The sequence below is a fragment of the Octopus bimaculoides genome, chromosome 25 (assembly GCF_046866305.1).
Source record: "Octopus bimaculoides isolate indiv1 chromosome 25, ASM4686630v1, whole genome shotgun sequence".
NCBI classification, from domain to species: Eukaryota; Metazoa; Mollusca; class Cephalopoda; order Octopoda; family Octopodidae; genus Octopus; species Octopus bimaculoides.
In genome coordinates, this window is record NC_142952.1 from 22,171,187 (window position 1) to 22,190,947 (window position 19,761).

General features: G+C 35.7%; 1 protein-coding gene and 1 pseudogene across 3 annotated transcripts in view; one reads left to right on the plus strand and one right to left on the minus strand.

The window, feature by feature from the left end:
• Window positions 1-19,761, minus strand: part of LOC106880220 (ELKS/Rab6-interacting/CAST family member 1) — a 296,919-nt gene that overhangs the window by 585 nt on the left and 276,573 nt on the right. Inside the window, exons 16-17 of one of the 3 annotated variants that reach the window (XM_052976221.2) lie at window positions 15,702-15,875; window positions 1-585 (exon numbers count right to left, since the gene is read on the minus strand). The exon at window positions 1-585 is cut by the window's left edge and continues 585 nt beyond it. In XM_052976221.2, the coding sequence (XP_052832181.1) occupies window positions 427-585; window positions 15,702-15,875 (333 nt within the window). In that variant the 3' untranslated portion in view covers window positions 1-426. The remainder of the gene's footprint in view (window positions 586-15,701; window positions 15,876-19,761) is intronic. The other 2 variants (XM_052976223.2, XM_052976222.2) reach the window with 2 other exon arrangements.
• LOC128250738 (5S ribosomal RNA) lies at window positions 17,654-17,772 on the plus strand (annotated as a pseudogene).

Below are 19,761 nucleotides of genomic sequence, written 5' to 3' on the forward strand. Positions count from 1 at the left end.
ACATATACACACACACATATAAATGTAAATATACAAATATACATATATACATACTTTCAAACATATATACTCAGCTTCACTGTAAAGAAAAAAGAAAGACCTATTAAAATGTGAATGCAGGATCCATCTCAATGTCCCTTGTTAAGGACTGAGGTAGCACAACCTTTCACCCAGCTAACACATGGGGGAGGGAGAGAAATGAGAGAGGGGGAGATAAAGAGAGAGAGGGGAGAGGGAGAAAAACAAAGATAGAGAGCATCCCCTTCCCCAACAATCACACTATATGATAATAATAATAACTGTGTGGAGGGGGAGGGCTGTAAGAGGTTTGTGGGTGTGTATTTGTGTGTATGTACATGTACGTATTTGTACGTATGCATGCCTTGTGTTTGAGCATGTGTGTGCATGTGTGTGTGCATGCATGTGTCACGTGCTTTGACAACTCTCCGTATCAGATGATTCCATCATGGAAACAAAATTGTCTAATAATTCTGGGTAGGAAGCTCCTACTCTCTGTAGTAAGATATTGGCATAATCTTGTAATTTCTGGCAGTCTCGGTCACTTTTATGCAGTTCCAGTCGAACCTGTAATGATAGCAGAAAAATAAAACAATGAAAAAGACCACGAAAAAGAAAAGAAAAATAGAAAATATCTGAGACAAGAAACAACATAAAAGTGTATAAAAAATCTTGTAACTAACCTTTAATGGAAACTTACCACATCAGGGATTGAACATAAATAAATTTTTAAAAATAAAATTAACATTAGGACTATGAATACAGTTCTTTATTTAAGAGACAAGGAATTATGTACATTATTTACATTATTTACATTTGACGGATATTTGTCCTCATCTTGTTTGTTGTTAACACAACGTTTCGGCTGATATACCCTCCAGCCTTCATCAGGTGTCTTGGGGAAATTTCGAACCTAAGGTATTTTATTATTATTATCATTATTGTTATTGTTATTATTATTATTATTATTATTATTATTATTATTATTCAAGTCACTGCCTGGAATCGAACTCGGAGTTCGATTCCAGGCAGTGACCTGAATAATAATAATAATAATAATAATAATAATAATAATAATAATAATAATAATAATAATAATAATAATAACAGAAAAATATCTTAGGAATGAGAACCCAGGTTCGAAATTCCCCCAAGACACCTGAAGAAGGCTGGAGGGTATATCAGCTGAAATGCTGTGTTAACAACAAACAAGATGAGGATGAATATCCGTCAAATATAAATAATGTAGGACAATGAAATCAGTGTTGGTCTGCATTGGCAAATAATGAATATATAAAAAGAAATTCAAAAGTGAAATTAATTAGTTTGTCTTGAGGAAGAGAAAATGTCTAATAGTTCAGGCTGGACCTTTCATTGGAAAATCATTGAATATCAGAAAACATTTTTCACTACGATGAAGAGTCCTGCTGAAATGCCAGAATTTTTTCCTTTTCCTCATGGCAAACCAATATGTAGTTTAACATAGAAATCATAAAGTTTGTTTAATGTGTTCAGTGCATTCTGTTTTAGGAATGTCGATATCTTTTGGGGCTCTTTCTTGTTATATTATTATCATTACTTTTTTTCCTTTTGCAAACAACTTGCATATACAAGTGCTACCAGTTGAAAGTTCCACATTCTGGATACTAGCAAGATTATGGGATCAAAAGGAGAGAATACATGCCGTTTCGGGGCTTTCCTCTTAACGGCATTATTATGCACTGGCTCCCCTCACTGAGATGGGGCCCCACCTGCTAGATCAACTGGTTACTAGGTTTTGCTCAATATAATGAGACAAAATTATCTCATCTTGCCACTACAGTTGGTTTCATTGACGATCTACCCTATATCAATCAGTGAGGCACCCACACAACCTTTGCATGTTTATTTATTGGTTTCTTGTTCTTGTATATTCCTTCTATTTGCTTCATCATCCTCATTTAATATCTGTGTTTCATGCTGGGATAGGTTGGATGGTTTGACAGAATCCAATGAGCCCAAGGATTACATTATGCTCCAGTGCTTATTTTGGCATGGTTACTATGTCTGGATGCCCTTCTTAACACCAACCACTTTACAGCATGTAATGGGTGCCACCAACACTAGTGAGGTTGTCATGCAGCTTACAAGACTATGAACCCTGACTGAGGAGGAGGAACTTAATGTTAGGAGAATAAGGAGAGGGACAAGGACCAGAGCAAAATGAGTATCTTGATGTGGAGAAGGGACATGACTCCTCACCTCCTAAAAGAGACAGCGTGATGGGATGGAGTTGGAAAGTAATAAAAAGTGGTGATGAGGGATCAGAGTGGACCTTTAAGATATGAAGGGAGTAAGAATGGGAAGGGTAGGGGCAACAGGAGTGAGTGGGTGGAGTAGGGGATGTCTGATAGTGCAGGGTAGCAGTAATAATTTCTCAGATATTTTTATTTATTTAGCACTTTGGCTTGTTTTGATATCAAAACCTGTAGCTTTGCTAGCATGAACAGTTATTCATTAACTCTTTAGCATTTAAACCAGCCATATCTGGCCCAAATTTGCTGTCTGTTTTATGTTCAAACCAGCCAGATCTAGCCTATCACACCTACCCTTCAATGTCATTCTAAAAATATACAATCACATCATCAAAATTTTGAAGATATGAGATATTGCATGATTAATTAAAAACAATGTGAATGAAAAAACATTACATTTGACAGAATAATCTGAATGCTAAAGGGTTAAACTCTATCTTGTTCAACTGTCTTAATATATATTTACTTACCAACAAAGCTTAGCTACTTTTTGTAAGCAGTTACAATTTCATTTGCGGTATGCTATGAAAATATTTTGCTGATTTGTTTATCAGAATCTTCTGAAATCAACTTATTACTACCTCACAGCTGTTCAAAAATTTTATTCCATGTGAAATATAAAAATACTACAAATAAAAGTATATTTGAAATGTTTCTACAGTGGTGCTAATTTTACGGAACTCTTAGAACAAGAAGAATTCTACAAATTTTTTCAACTCTTAATCCAGTATTCTGATTTACATTTACTGTTATGCTTGCATTTTTACATGCAACCTGTTTGCTATTAAATGTAAGACATTCATTATATTTACTGACAAGAAAAATAGTGAACCAGGCTATAAAAGCACTTCTTTGCTGTTGCTATGGTTTCAATAATTGATTAAACTGAGAGAGGGTAGACTGGTGTTTTAAATGGGAAAATTCAACTGATACTAACAATTAAAAAACACACAAAAATAAAAATCGAAATTCTATTTATGCTTAACTGGACAAACGACTTAATCTATTGATGTCTATTTTTTATTTCTCATTAATGAGTTCAGAAACTGATTAATGAGGAAAAAATGATTAAACAGCAATCTATAAGATATTCTTATACTTGGGGATGGGTCATATTTTGCCAATTAAACACATGCACTACACATTTGGTCTTCACTTCAGCTTTATTAATATTATTTTAGCTTCTTTGTCAAAGCTCTATCTTCACACATTCTGTGACCTCTTCAGTAACTGTCTGTCCCACATGTCTCCTTTTGTTTTGCTTATTCCATTTTGTCTTTTTGTGGTTTGTATCTCTATCTAAACAGAACAAGAGAAGACATGGGAGATAGAGAGTTGCTGAAGAGGTCACAAGATGTGTGACGAAAGAGCTTTGACAAAGAAACTAAAAATAATAATAATAATAAAGCTGAAGTGAAGCCCAAATGTATAGAGCTTGTGTTTAATTGGCAAAATATGACCCATCCCCAAGTATAACAATGTCTGTTTCAACACACAATTTTATATTGGGGATCTTGCAAAACATAAATATAAAATATTCACTAATCAGAAATAAGTAAAAGTAAGGGCAGTCACAAGTTGAAGGACTTATAGGGCCAGTCACCCAGTTTCCATCGTATGTAAATGAACAATATCATGACATTCTCCCTGAATGGGGTTCCAGTCCATTGCAGGGTTACTAATTTACAGCTGAGTAGATTGGAGCAACATGAAATGAAGTGTTTTGCTCACTGTACTGCCTGGTCCAGGAATTGAAACCATGATTCTGCAATCATGGGTGCAACACCCTAACCACATGCCTTTGCAGGAATAAGATGAGTATATATTAAGTTATTCATCTACTGTGTGGTGATGTTGTGGGGTTAAGAACTTTCACAGGCGTGGCTGTGTGTTAAGAAGTTTGCTTCGCAACCACATGGTTCTGGGTTCAGTTCCACTCTGTGACATCTTGAGCAAGTGTTTTCTATTATATTCTCAGGTTGACCAAAACCTTGTGAGTGGATTTGGTAGGCAGAAACTGAAAGAAGCCCATCATATGTGTGTGTTTGTTTGTCCCTCACTAATGCTTGGCAACTGGTGTTAGCATGTTTATGTCTCCATAACTTAGTAGTTTGGCAAAAAAGACTGACAGAGTAAGTACCAGGCTTAAAAAGAAAAATAAGATTTGGCGTTGATTAGTATATATATATATATATATATATATATATATATATATATATATATATATATATACACACACATATATATATATATATATATATTTGAAGAAAAGCAACAAAAATTCAATAGGTTATAGCAGTATGTACGTTTCGTACTGCTATAACCTATTGAATTTTTGTTGCTTTTCTTCAAATTTTATTCACCAAATCTCTTGATTTTGTTTTGGGTTTTTACCCTACCAAATTCTGGTGCCTCAAACATTTTAAGTACCACATTTAATATTTTGATTAAATCTATATTATATATATATATATATGAAGGTATATGGCTCAGTGGTTAAAGCGCCAAACTTACGATCATGAGGTTCTGAGTTCAAATCCCGGACCGGGCTGCATGTTATATATATATATATATATATATATATATATATATATATATATACATACTAGCAACAAGCTTCTTACACTTTCTGTGTACCAAATCCACTCTCAAGGCTTTGGATGACCTGAAGATACAGCAGAAGACACTTGCCCAATGTGCCTAAGTGCCATGCAGCAGGACTGAACCCAGAACAACATGGTTGGGAAATAAGCTTTTTACCACACAGCCACATTTGTCCCTGGAAAACTTTCAAAATTGTCATCCAATCACTGATGCATATGTGTTTGTTTGTGTGTGAGTATAATGAGATAAACCATTAATAAAAGCAAAAAAAAAAAAAAGATACGAAAGATAGGGTTGCTTATTTTGTTAGAGAAATATATTTGTTCATTGACATGACTTTCAATCCAGCAGTTAAAATACAACAAAAGCCAAGAATGATAGGGACTCACAGCCAACTGGCTTGGAGATTTTTTTAGTCAACACCTTACCTTAAGCTAGTGAAACAAAATGCACATGTATTATTGCTATTGTTATTATTAATACATCCACAGACCAGACAGCAATTAACATAAAATAATTTACCAATAGATACTTAACACAAATACATATATACAAATTGTAAGGAATATATGAGGCGGTACTGAAAAGTAACCAGAAACATTCTCTGTAAAACAAGCCCATTGTAGTTCAGGTTTCCATCACTAGAGGTCACTTGATGTGACACTCAAGCATTAGTCTGCCAACCAGAGGTGTTGGTTGTAGCCCTACTGCCATGTGGTGCGTCTTTGCTTTGCTGTGCTTCTCTCCTCTTCATCAATTTTTGCGATGGCTGAAACAAAGGAACAACGAGCTTCCATGAAATTTTGTTTTCTGCTGAAACAGTGGCTGAAACAGTGGCTGAAACAGTGGCTGAAACAGTGGCTGAAACAGTTGTGATGCTTCAAACACCTTACTGGACGCTGCCATGAGCAAAACACAAGTTTACAAGTGGTTTCCATGATTTAGGGATGGTCACTTGTTGCTTGAGGACCAACCGCATTCAGGACAACCATCAACTTCTCAAATGAATGAAAATTCATGGATTGGTCTTGGCAGACTGTCACCAAACAATTGACAAACTTGTTGATATGACTGGCGTGTCCTGGAGCTCCTGCCAACGAATTTTGAAAGAGGAATAGCAAATGAATAGAGTTGCAACAAAATTTATGCCTCACTTGCACACAGAAGATCAAAAGCAGTCTTGACGAAATGCATGTCATAAATTGAAAGAACAGTTGGAAGTTGATCTAGACCAATTTCGAAGGTCATCATTGGTGACGAAAGCTGGTGCTACGGAATTTGCCGATGTGGAAGAGGTGAAGAAAAAAACAACGGAGATGTTAAAAGGCATTACCTCGCAAGAGTTCCAGCACTGTTTTGAATACTGGAAAACGCGTCTGGGCCGATGCATTGCTTCAAATGGGGAATACTTTGAAGGCAATGAAAGTGTAAACATGTAAAACTAAGTGAATAAAATAATATCGCAATATTTCAGTTTCTGTTGGGTACCCCCTCATATAAAACCATAAATATGTAAGAGAAAAGAAACAGGTTTATACAACATACAATATAATTTATGCAATGAGGTTATACAATACATGAATATACATTATATTCAATACATATAATAATCATTTTTCACTGGTTTATATTTTTATAACACACACATGCACATGCATGTGCACACACACACACACAGATTACTTTCATTGATACAAACTAAGAATTAGATTCCTTGGAACCTGAATTTCTTGCTGCAAAACTGGCAGTAGAATTGATCATTTTATTCCCTCACCCCTAAAAAATCAATTCTTTTCTTTTATAACTTTATAATTGTGGTGCAAAAACCCAATATCAATTATATTAATTTAATCTTTGCAATAATCATTTTTCCATGCAATAAACAATTACTAATTTTAGGTAGTCTTTTCTTGGTTCAAAAATTTTCCAAAAGACAAATTTTTGGTGAAGTGAAGCGCAGATGTGGCTGTGTGGTGAGAGGCTTTCTTCCCAACCACATGGTTCCAGGCTCAGTCCCACTGCATGGCACCTTGGGCAAGTGTCTTCTGCTATAGTCTTGGACCAACCAAAGCCTTGTGAGTGGATTTGGTAGATGGAAACTGAAAGAGGCCTGTCATATATATATATATATATATATATATATATATATATATATACATATATGTGTGTGTCTTTGTGTCTGTGCTTGCTCCCCTCCCGCCACTGCTTGACCACTGGTGTTGGTGTGTTTATGTCTCTGTAACTTAGAGGTTTGGCAAAGGGGCCTGATAGAATAAGTGTCAGACTTCAAAAAAAAGTACTGTTGTTGATTCATTCAGCTAAAAATTCTTCAAGGCAGTGCCCCAGTATGGCCACAGTCTAATGACCGGAACATGTAAAAAGATCAACAATATAATTCATCTTTATCTATGGAATTTGAAGCAGATGAAGCTATGACATTGTAAATAACATACAGTTCTTGTTGGTAAGAACAAAGCTTTTAAAGATAGAGAATTTTGAATGATTGGTTTAGTACAATGGTAGAATGACTACCATTCTTTTACAGAAGATGTGGCTCCATGTCCCATGGGCAAACTTCACTTTTTCTATCCCAAAGAGTTTTTAACCCAATATTTACATGCTATTAATTATAGCTTTATTAAAGCAACAAACTGGCAGAATTGTTAGAGCATTGGGGAAAACGCTTTGCAGTATTTGTTCCAGCTGATTATGCTTTAAGTTCAAATTCCACTGAGGTTAACTTTGCCTTTCATCCTTTCAGAGTCAATAAAGTAAAGTACCATTCAAGTTACTGGGATTGATGAAGCTGACCTTGTGCCAAAATAAGGAAGAATTATTTATAGCTTTATCTACTTTGAGTTCTACAGTTAAAAATGTATTATTCCACATCCTTTGAAGCTTCTAAATTCTTATGATATAAACAATCAAAATTGTGTTTAATAATGTAGAATTATTTTAAAAATCAAAAACAAGGTGTAGGCATGGTTGTGTGGTAAGAAGTTTGTTTCCCAACCACATGGTTCTGGGTTCAGTCCCACTGAGTAGCATCTTGGGCAAGTGTCTTCTGCTATAGCCTCGGGCCGAGCAAAGCCTTGTGAGTGGATTTGGTAGATGGAAACTGAAAGAAGCTTGTGATATATATATATATATATACGTGTGTGTATGTATCTTTGTGTCTGTGTTAGTCCCTCATCACTACTTGATGACTGGTATTGGTGCATTTACATTCCTGTAACTTAGCAGTTTGACAAAAAAGACTGATAGAATAAGTATCAGGCTTAAAAATAAATAAAAATAAGTACTGGGATTGATTAGTTTGACTAAAATTCTTCAAGGCAGTGCCCCAGCATGGCTACAGTCTAATGACTGAAACAAGTAAAAGATAAAAGATGAAAGATAGATCAAATATGCTACTGGTTCTATGATGTGCAAAATAACACAAAATAAATATGCATTTTGGTGTGTAAAACAGCAACTCATTTGATGTCAATGTGGTAAAAAAAAATGTATACAAGAGAAAGGAATTTATGGATCATTGATAAAGTGTTTACAAAATCAATATTGAAGATACACTTTCAATTTTCTAGTTGTATCTTTGGAATTAAAGATATATACCAAAACAACTGGAGCAAATTTGCCTGAAGTTGAATTCTCAAAGAATGTAGTTCAGATATCAACATTTCAGGAACAATATGCAAGGTCCAGCTCCAACCTTGTAGCATTGGTTGCAAACCTGAGTATCGCTGCCCTTAATGTGAAGGAGAGAAAAATCAACAAATACAGGGGCCTGGCTGGCCACTATCAATTTGTGCTGATCACCATTGAGACATCAGGTGTTCTCAGACTCCATACTATCAATTTCCTTTGCAAAATAGGGATAACGATGGCCTATTGAAGAAATGAGCCCCATGAGGTGGAGTAGCTGCTGCAGTCATTACTGTGGGGCAAGGCTGAGCTCACCATTTGTTCTCAGGTATGTGACCCATCGCCCCATCTCCCTCCATCTACTGCTGCCTTACCCCACCTCGCCACTACCTTTTCTCCTTTTCTTTCTTTTCCTTTCTTATGTCTCTTCTTTTCTGTGTCCCTGTATTTAAACGTCCTAATAAAATTCATTAAAGTAATATTAAAAAAAAAATATATGCAAGATTTTCATAAAACTTAAAGAGGGAATGGTTGTACAAAGACTGGTGAAAAGAACAAAACAGCCTCCGTAAACAAATATCCTTTTTTAATATCTTTCTTTAAAAAATATATATTGCACAGGCATGGCTGTACGATTAAAAAACTCCCTTTGAAAAGTTCAGTTCTGCTACAAAGAACCTTGCTTGCTAGAATAGTCCTGGACCAAACAATGCCTTATGAATGAATTTGGTGTATGGAAACTGTATGGAAGCTCATTGTGTGTGAGTATGTGTGTGTGTGTGTGTCTATGCCTTTGTTTCCCACACATTGGATAATGTAGATGCAGTATAATGCCAAGGAACAGACTCTGGTGTCTTCCATGACAAGTGTTATGTGCCTGACATAGAATTTTCCTTGCAGGAAATAAAAAGAAGTTTCACCTTTGTCTATCTTTGGGTGTTTTTTTGCAATCTTATCATATTTAATCATTTATGAGAAATTGAAGAAATAGTACTTGGTTTCAGTACTCATCTAGTACCTTATTTATCAACTGCTAAAGGAAGAAAGGCAAAGCTAACCTTGGCAAGATTTGAGGTTAGAGTGTAGAAAAGTGAAACAAATATCACAAATTATTTGTATCTGACTAACAATATACCATCTTATTTAGATGATGTAGTCCTAAATATACAAAATGTTGACATGTCATGTCTGGAACATCTTTGACCACAGGCCTGTTAGATCAGAGCCACCTTGGGTAAAACAACAACATCAATCAACAAAACAAGAAAAAAAATAAAACATGTTTTAAAATAAATGTGTAGAAACAGATTCTAATACTGAAGATTATAAAATCATAAACTGGAATAATGCCACAAGCTCTATCTAGTCATATACATGCCATCTGCGGATTGAGAAGCCGTATCTTTTAAAATAAACTGCATTTAATCTAAGATGGATTTGTGAGTATGAAGAAGATGCTAAAAGAATTTTTTTAATAAAATAAAAAAATCCAACTAGAAGTAAACAAACAAAAACAACAATAGTACAGTGTTATTTTCATTGCAGATGTAGCATGTAGCATCACATATAGAAGCCTGCATAAAAATGGTTTACTAAGAAGCGACAAATACAGCTAGTGCAGCCAGGAGTGTAGTTAACATCAGGTCTCTCTACTTTTATACATACAAGCATACATACAGACATACATACACACACATACAGATTCACACACACACACACACACACATACTTACATACACACAGTGGTCCCAAGACAGTGCCCCGTGGAACACCACTCACTATTTGTGTTTTCATAGAGGTGGCTCCATTGGCCACTACTACCTGACTTCTATCTTTCAGAAAGTCATGTAACCACTCTGCAAGTTTTCCAGCTATGCCAAGATCACATAGTTTGTGGCATACCATACCATGATCCACTTTGTCAAAAGCTTTTGCAAAATCAAGGTATATTACGTCCACATTTGAGTTATTGAGTAACTGCCTCAACACCCAGTCATAATGTTGTAAGAGCTGGGTCAGGCAGCTCCTACCTGGTCGAAAGCCATGCTGGGTATCACTCAGCAAGTTATTTTCTTCAAGGAATGTGATTAGTTTTCCTCTGACTATCCATTCCATGACTTTGCTGATGTGTGAAGTAGGCCTATAGTTTTTGGCATCTGCTCTGCTTCCTCCTTTATGGATTGGGCATATCATATGTATATATATATATTTATTATTGAGTTAGAAAACAGGGAGATATAATGGAAACAAATTAATTTATTAATTAATCAACATATTCACTTTTATTTTCTTTTATTCATTATATTACTTTACCCTTATATAATATAATCCATCATTCATGATTATTATTATTATTATTATTGAATTGAAATAAAGGGAATAATTTTAATGCATATTCACACACATATGTATACATAAACATGTCTGTATATTCTGAGTATTCCAAACATATCCTGATTGTCCTCTAAAAACCCTGACAATTTTCCTTATAAGTCGTTTAAAATGTAAAAGTATATTTTTATATGTTTTGTAATTTTAATCTTATTTGAGATATGAAACAGTTGTTGGCGAATATGTTGATTAATTAATAAATTATTTTGTATCCATTAGATCTCTCTGTTTTCTTACTCGATAATAATGTTTGATATTTTATGGTATTTTTTACAATATATTCATTGAAGAAATATCTCTTCAAAATATAAATATTTTAAACCAGTGTACCTTGGATAAATATCCCTATAATCAGTTTAAATATCCTCATTGTGACCACAAAAAATATATATGTATGTATGTGTGTGTGTATATATGTATGTATGTATGTATATATATAATTAAAACAAAGAAGTTAAATTCTGGTCATAAAGTTACCAAAGGTTTTGAATCCACAAAAGCCACAGCCTTGTGGACTGCTCATCAGACTCTATACAAATACAAAAAAATTAAACTTTTTACCATGCGGACATGAGGAAATGCTCAGATATCAAGTTTTAATGGCTAATGTATAAAAACATTAATGAGGAAGGGTTATCTGCCTTGGACCAGAGGATAAAAAAACTCTTACAGACCTAAAATAGCCAAACCAGCAAACGGGCAGATCTAATTTTCCAGTAGGTAGTGCTTGAAATGGACACATCTAGAGAAAACGTCATTACGACTATTTAATGCGCCAGGTTTAGCGTAGTCCTTAAGAATTTTGATTCTCTACACAATGCAGATTTTGCAACAGCCACTTCCATTAATATGTGGGCTTGGATGTTCTATTATTTTCCACCTGATATCACATGGGTCCCTTGATCTTTGAGGTGCCACACATGGCTGATCAGAGATGTGACAAAATGTCTTTCTGAGACTCTGAAGGATGACTAGAGGTTGCGGAAGTGACGTTTGAAAGATGTACTGGCCTATCTGATATATTTACAAACTTGGGATGTGGCTATATTCACACTCCTGGTATATCTCTGGTAGGCTCCGGGTCCAAGGATGTTGTTGGTAACACCATTGCTGACGTTGTCAATATGGTGCAATGATCTGGTGGTGTTATCGCTGTGGTTATTGTTTCTGGTCATATGGTTGGTGATGTAGCTGCCAGCATTAGTGTGGGGGCAGCTGGTGGCAACATATGGTGCAGGGCCACTCATCCCCAGGCCTGGAGCCTACCAGAGATATACCAGGAGTGTGAATAGAGCCACATCCCAAGTTTGTAAATATATCAGATTGGCGAGGACATCTTTCAAACGTCACTTCCACAACCACCAGTCATCCTTCAGAGTCCCAGAAAGACATTTTTCATCTTTGGCACCTCAAAGATCAAGAGACCCCTTATGATATCAGGTGGAAAATAATAGAACATCCACGCCCATATATTAATGGGAGTGGCTGTTTCAAAATCTGTATTGCAGAGAGAACCAAGATTCTTAAGGACGATGCTAATCCTGGCGTGTAAATAATCGTAAAGATGTTTTCTCTAAACGTGTCCATTTCAAGCGCTACCTACTGGAAAATTGGATCTGCCCATTTGCTGGTTTGGTTATTTTGGGTCTGTAAGGGTTTTTTATCTTCTGGTCCAGGGCAGATAACCTGTCCTCATTAACGTTTTTATACGTTAGACATTAAATCTCGATATCTGAGCATTTCATCATGTCCGCGTGGTAGAAAGTTTAAATTTTTTGTCTTTGTATAGAGTCTGATGAGCTGTCCACATGACTGGCTTTCATGGATATGAAACCTTTGGTAACTTTTTGACCAGAATTTAACTTTTTGTTTTAATAATTACTGCTCCATTCTTTAGAGTGTGCTTCTTTTCTGATATATGTTGTATTCTTTTATTCTTTTATTTGTTTCAGTCATTTGACTGCAGCCATGCTGGAGCACTGCCTTTAGTCAAACAAATCAAACAAATTGACTATATATATATATATAGAGATAGATATATACCTACTGTTTAAAGAACACAATATATATTTTTGTGAACTACTAAAATAAAAATGACACAGGCAGCATTTTATAACATGTCTGGTGTCTTCATGTAATCTTCAGGCATATACAAGCTAAAACATGATGACAGAATGTCATTTTCATTGCCTGACACTATTAGTAGCTCATAAAAACGTATATTGTGTTCTTTATACAATATTTACCTCTCACCAGATAGAGTACTTTTTTTTTGTTGATATCACCATCACAGAACAATATACTATATATGTATGTATGTATATATATATATATATATATATATATATATATATATATATGTATATATATATATATAATATATATATATATATATATATATATATATATATATATATATATTACATATGAGAGGCTGCTGAAAAATTCCTGGCTTTGAGTAAAAGAAAATACAGGAGGATCAGTTAATTATGGTTTTTATTCAGCATATTCCCCTCTCACATTCACACACTTATTGCAGAGGTCCTTCAGTTTTTTCTAAGCCCTGTAAAAGAACTCAGAAGTTTGGGTCTCTAAAGTCAGGAACTTCTCATCACCCCCTCTGTATATATATATGTGCATGTATGTATGTATGCATGTATGTGTGTATGTATGTATAGTTAACAACTACCTAGATACAGCACAGCATATATGTGATAAGATACTTTTTATTGAGGTTAAGGGAATATTAGCAAATAGGAAACATTACAAGCAAACAAGTTTAACATTCCTGACACTTTTAGTGATGAAGCAAATTTGAATATTTACATCTACACTAGAGTTTGAGTGGTTTGATCTCTAGTCATCCCCAAGTGTCTTATTTCTCTGGATGTGTATATAATATGAATCCAGTCTGGTTGTATGTACATGTCCTGGAATAAGACATCTGATGACAGTCACAATCAGAGTTGAAACCAATTAAAGTGTAGCGTAAATTGAATTCAATTTGGTTCACATTGAGCATCCAGAAATAAATTTTTAATCACAATTAAAACAAACTGTTTATGTAAATAATAAAAGATGCTTTATTGCTAATGGTGAGGCCAGCAGTAAAAGAAAAGAAAAATAAGCAATTTTGTGCTGATTTCTGACATAGTTACAAGGTCAGACATTTTAAGGGAGGGTTTGGTTAATTGAATTGACACCAGGACTTAACTTTGGTGAAATTTGAACTCAGAACATGAAAAAAAAAAAAAATGTAGAATCTTATTTACAATAACTATTCCACCTGACTGGCCTTTGTGCCAGTGGCATGTAAAAGCACCCACTACACTCTTGGAGTGGTTGGTGTTAGGAAGGTCATCCAACTGTAGAAACTCTGCCAGATCAGACTGGAGCCTGGTGTAGCCATCTGGTTCACCAGTCCTCAGTCAAATCGTCCAACCCATGCTAGCATGGAAAGTGGACGTTAAACGATGATGATGATGATGATCTAAATATATAATTGTAATCAAATTTCTGTATTTCTAAATTAAACTTTTCTCCTAGCTTTAAATCTTTTATTCTCCGAAGCAGCATATTGTAGACATCCTGTTAACTTTCTTAAGGATCCTGATGTTGGTAGCATTTTGCCAAACCACCAAGTTAGGGGGATGTAAATACACCAATAATGGTTGTTAAGTGGTGGTGGGGTCAAACACAGACCAAAGACACACACACACACACACACATGATGTGCTTCTTTCAGTTCCTGTCTCTCAAATCCACTGACAAGGCTTTGGTTAGTCCAAGGCTACAACAGAAGACACTTGCCCAAGGTTCCATGCAGTGGGATTAAACCCAGAACCATGTAGTTGGGAAGCAATCTTAGAAATTAAATAAACATTTAAATATTTATTTAAATTTGTGAACTTCACTCTAAACCAATGTCTCTGGATTACTTACGAGTCTTCATAAGGAACCTCAATGTGATTGCTAGGTCTGCTAAAAAGGGCAGTCAAATCTCTTTCAAATCATAACCTGACCATTTTACAAAAGGCAAATCAACTAGAGAATCTCTACGTAGTTGCTGAAACTACAAATAATATCAGCCAAATCTCCCTCAAATCACACCCTACCAGCCAAGAAGAGTGCCTCTATATAGTCATTTGATCTACTAGAAATAGCAGTCAAATCTCCCTCAAATCACACCCTGCAAGCCAATGAGGATGCTTCTGTATAGTTGTTTGATACCCCTAAAATACGGAATGGTCATGGCTGGAATGGCTTTGATATATAAAGTCTACTGGATTAAGTTTGATCTGAGTCTGAACAACAACAATATCAACAACACCAGCAACAACAACAACAGCAACAGATGGTCAACAAAAATGTTTCCTGGGTTAAATAGTAGGAGTAGTAACATCAAAAACAACAGCAGCAGCAGCAGCAACAATAACAGCAACAAGAACAACAGCAAGAATAACATCAAAAGTAACAGCAGCAATAACTACAAGCCAACAAAGGATCCTTGATGTGGTCATCGAGTCTGCTAGAAATAGCAGCCAAATCATCTTCAAATCTTACCCTACCATCTTCCAGAAAGCAGAAGAGACATTAGATAATGTAATCCTGTATACTCCCTAAAAAGATGGGATGGCCATGATTGGAATACCTTTGACTATAGGTCTACTCAATGAGGACTAACCTGGTAGCTAAACAACAACATCAAACAATCGACAAAACAGTAATACCTTGCATGACGTTGCTTACCTCTTCACTGCTTAGCGTCCTCAGGGTGGCGACACTCACACTCGGTCCTTGCTGTATCCGTGGTAATCCCTCAAGCAACTGTGGATCTGTATCCAGAACAGCAGCCAATAACTGATCAATCAATGTACGTAGGCGTTTCTTGCTGTGTTCTATTTTCCGAACTGCTCTTATCACCTAAGGTATAAACGGCCTTCAGTACACCTGTGCTCGTAAGCTTGGAAGGGGACGGGATAGGATTTGGAGGGAAAGGAATTTTATAGATTTATTTTTATATACTTTTTTTTGTCCCAAAGAAGGTCGGCTGTGGTGTGGGAGAGGGTAGGGAGAAAATAGGGGTGAGTAGAGGTTTATTAAAGCAAGACATGAATGAAAGAGAAAGATGACAGAAGAGGGACACCAATGTATATAGGAATCTTATTTGGCATTTACAGATATGCAAACACACATCTACACGCATACATTCACACATGTCTATATGCCTATCTGTGTGTGTGTGTGTGTGTATGTATGCATGTATATCTTCACGCATGTATATATGCACGTTGTTTCACTTTACATGTGTTTTCTATACTAACATAAGTTAGCATATACATACATATTACTTAATCACAGAATGTATCACTGAAGCATTGTTAAATAGATAACTTTTAATTTTCAAGGAAAAGATTCCTTTTTTCGCAAATCTTCAAAGACAGCTTGTTGATAGGAGTAATGAGAGCAAGAACAGTCTTTAGAAAGTAATTTCTTTGGAGAAATGCCTATACATATATCTATCTAGTTATCTTTTGTCTCTCTCTTTTTATATATAATCTACCCATCTATTTCTCTACCTCCCTATCTAGATATTTATCTAGATATATATGTATGTATATATATATATATATATATATATATATATATATATATATATATATATATATATATATATATATATATATATATATTTATATATATATATATATATAAATTTATCTATCTATCTATTTATTTATATTTGTGTGTGTGTACACACACAGATGTTTATGAGAAATAGGTAGAGCATTGACAGAAAGCAAGATCATAATAATTATTATGACCTTGTTTTCTCTGCCTCTCTTCTTTCAAACTTTCTTCTATACCTTACACTAGTAGTAGATCAAAGCTCTCTACTAAGGCTATACCTCATTCTCCCTCTGATGATGGAATAGATTGCTACCATAAGATTGGCTGCCAATTGGTTTCATGGAAATGCACCATCTGCACATCTATTCTTGAAACAGATGTAAGAGACTATCTGCACACCTTATTGCTTCTTTCCTCCTTCTGATCTATACTCATAATTAATATATATAAATATCATAGTCTAACCTGATACGAGTTGTTTCTCTGTTTATATTTTTATTCTATTATATACATACCAGCTAAATTGAAAACCTGTTTACAGTCAATTGTTATTGGACACCTGTAACATGCATGCTTTCAGTGTTAAGAGTTGGGGACAGCAAGTCAACCTGAGCACTAACTGTATGTACATATTACCTTACATCATCAGATGTAATATTACCTGAATTATATGTGTGTGTGTGTGTGTGTGTGCCCAGGGTGAAGAGGGTGGCTGCTGGAAGACCCTATGTTTGGCAGCAGGACTCTGTACCATGCCTCACAAGCTGGAGAATTCAGTCATGGCTGCTGTCAAACAATTTCTGTGCCCACGTCACCCCTAACTCCCTACACTGCAACCCCCTTGATTATTATGTGTGGGGTGCAGTTGAGCAAGAGACCAACAAAACTTGTAACATCAAAGTTGAATTGAAGGCAAGGATTATGGCAGCATTCAACAACTTAAACAAGGAGACAGTCCAGAAGAGTTGCAGGAGATTCTGAAGTCGTCTGGAGACTGTGGTTGAAGCCAATGGCAATTTTATTGAATAAATCTACTCTTTAGCATTTCAAGATATTTTTATGTAATTAAGGCTTACGGCCATATCATGTTGAGAGCACTGGTTCTTGTCCGATCACCGAAGTTAAGCAATGTCAAGCCTAGTGAGTACTTAGATGGGTGACCGCTTGGGAAACCTAGGTGCTGTAAACATCACACACATAGGTATAGGAGTGGCTGTGTGGTAAGTAGCTTGCTTACAAACCACATGGTTCCTGGTTCAGTCCCACTGCATGGCACCTTGGGCAAGTGTCTTCAACTATAGCCTTGGGCCAACCAAAGCCTTGTGAGTGGATATGGTAAATGGAAACTGAAAGAAGCCCGTCGTATATATGTATATATATGTGTGTGTGTGTGTGTGTGTGTGTGTGTGTGTGTGTGTGTATGTTTGTGTGTCTGTGTTTGTCCCCCCAACATCGCTTGACAACCGATGCTGTTGTGTTTATGTCCCTGTAATTTAGCAGTTCGGCAAAAGAGGCCGATAGAATAAGTACTAGGATTACAAAGAATAAGTCCTGGGGTTGATTTGCTCGACTAAAGGCGGTGCTCCAGCATGGCCACAGTCAAATGAATGAAACAAGTAAAAAAAAGTAAAAGAGTATATATACCTGTTAAAATGAGATGTCAGTGTTATTTTTATTTTTGCGCAATTTAGACAACAGTTTATTCACCGCACCCTGTATATGTGTGTGTGTGTGTATGTATAAATATACCTCTTGGGCATCAGCAGGCTTGCAACAGACATGGACATCTCCCTTCATAAATCTATGTGTATGTGCGTGTGTATATGTGTGTGTGTGTATGTATGTATGTATGAGCTTTTGCTGAACAACCTTCACAAATCATTTGTTTATAGTGATCAAATGTATGTGCTGCACGTTAGCTCACTCCCTCCATCAAATCAACGCTGCCTTAACAGGTGCATGGTGTGTACCATCTGTCAGATGTCAAAGTGATTGCAGAGCAACGTGAGATGAAGTGTTTTGCTCAAGAACACAACACACTACCTGGTCTAGGAATTGAAACCATGATCCCATGATTGTGAGTGGAACACCCTAATCACTATGCCATGCATCTTCACAAAATATATCTTTAAAATGTTATACGCACTGATATTTTAATTTAAGGTTGTTTCAAACGTGTATATTAATTTAATTCTAGTCTGGCTAGCTTTCAAACAAATCAGTATATTTTTATTTATCAATTTCTTTATGGGAACAAGTATTTTTGGACAAGCTCAAAATATCCAGGGTATTTGTCCCTGAGGAAACCAAATCATGTTGAAACACTAGTGATGTTTCTCTGAGACAAAATATTAATGTTAGCATCATTTTCTCTTTGTATACACATTATAAATGTTAGACACACTGGTATATATAAATATATATATATATTATGGTACTCTGTCAGTTACGATGATGAGGGTTCCAGTTGATCTGATCAATGGAACAGCCTGTTTGTGAAATTAACGTGCAAGTGGCTGAGCACTCCACAGACACGTGTACCCTTAACGTAATTCTCAGGGAGATTCAGTGTGACACTGAGTGTGACAAGGCTAGCCCTTTGAAATACAGGCACAGCAGAAACAGGAAATAAAAGTGAGAGAAAGTTGTGGTGAAAGAGTACAGTAGGGTTTGCCACTACCCACTGTTAAGCCTTGCGCTCAATAAACACTCACAACGCCCGGTCTGGGAATTGAAACCACAATCCCACAACCGCAAGTCCACTTCTTTATCTTACAGCTGTTTCTGCTATATGATGCAATAGACTCATATTTGACAACTGACAAGGAATTAGCAAAGCTGTATGTGTGAATTTTCCATTTGCTGTGTTTCTATTTAAACTTTTGGTATACATACATACACACATACATACATGCACACAACTATTTAGTATTAAATTTGATGACATCTCAAGAAAATGCTGTTATCAAAAATACTAAATAAAGTATAATTTAACTTATTACTTTCTTCACAGGAAATAAGAGAGGGTGAAAAGAAGAGAGAGAAGAGAAGGAGAGAGAGAAAGAGAAAAAAGTCAAAGAAGGTGAGATTGAGAGAGGAAAGGGATTATCAGTAGAGACAGAATGAGAAATGAGAGAGAGAGAGAGACAGAGAGAAGAGCAGGTGGAGTTGGTATGAA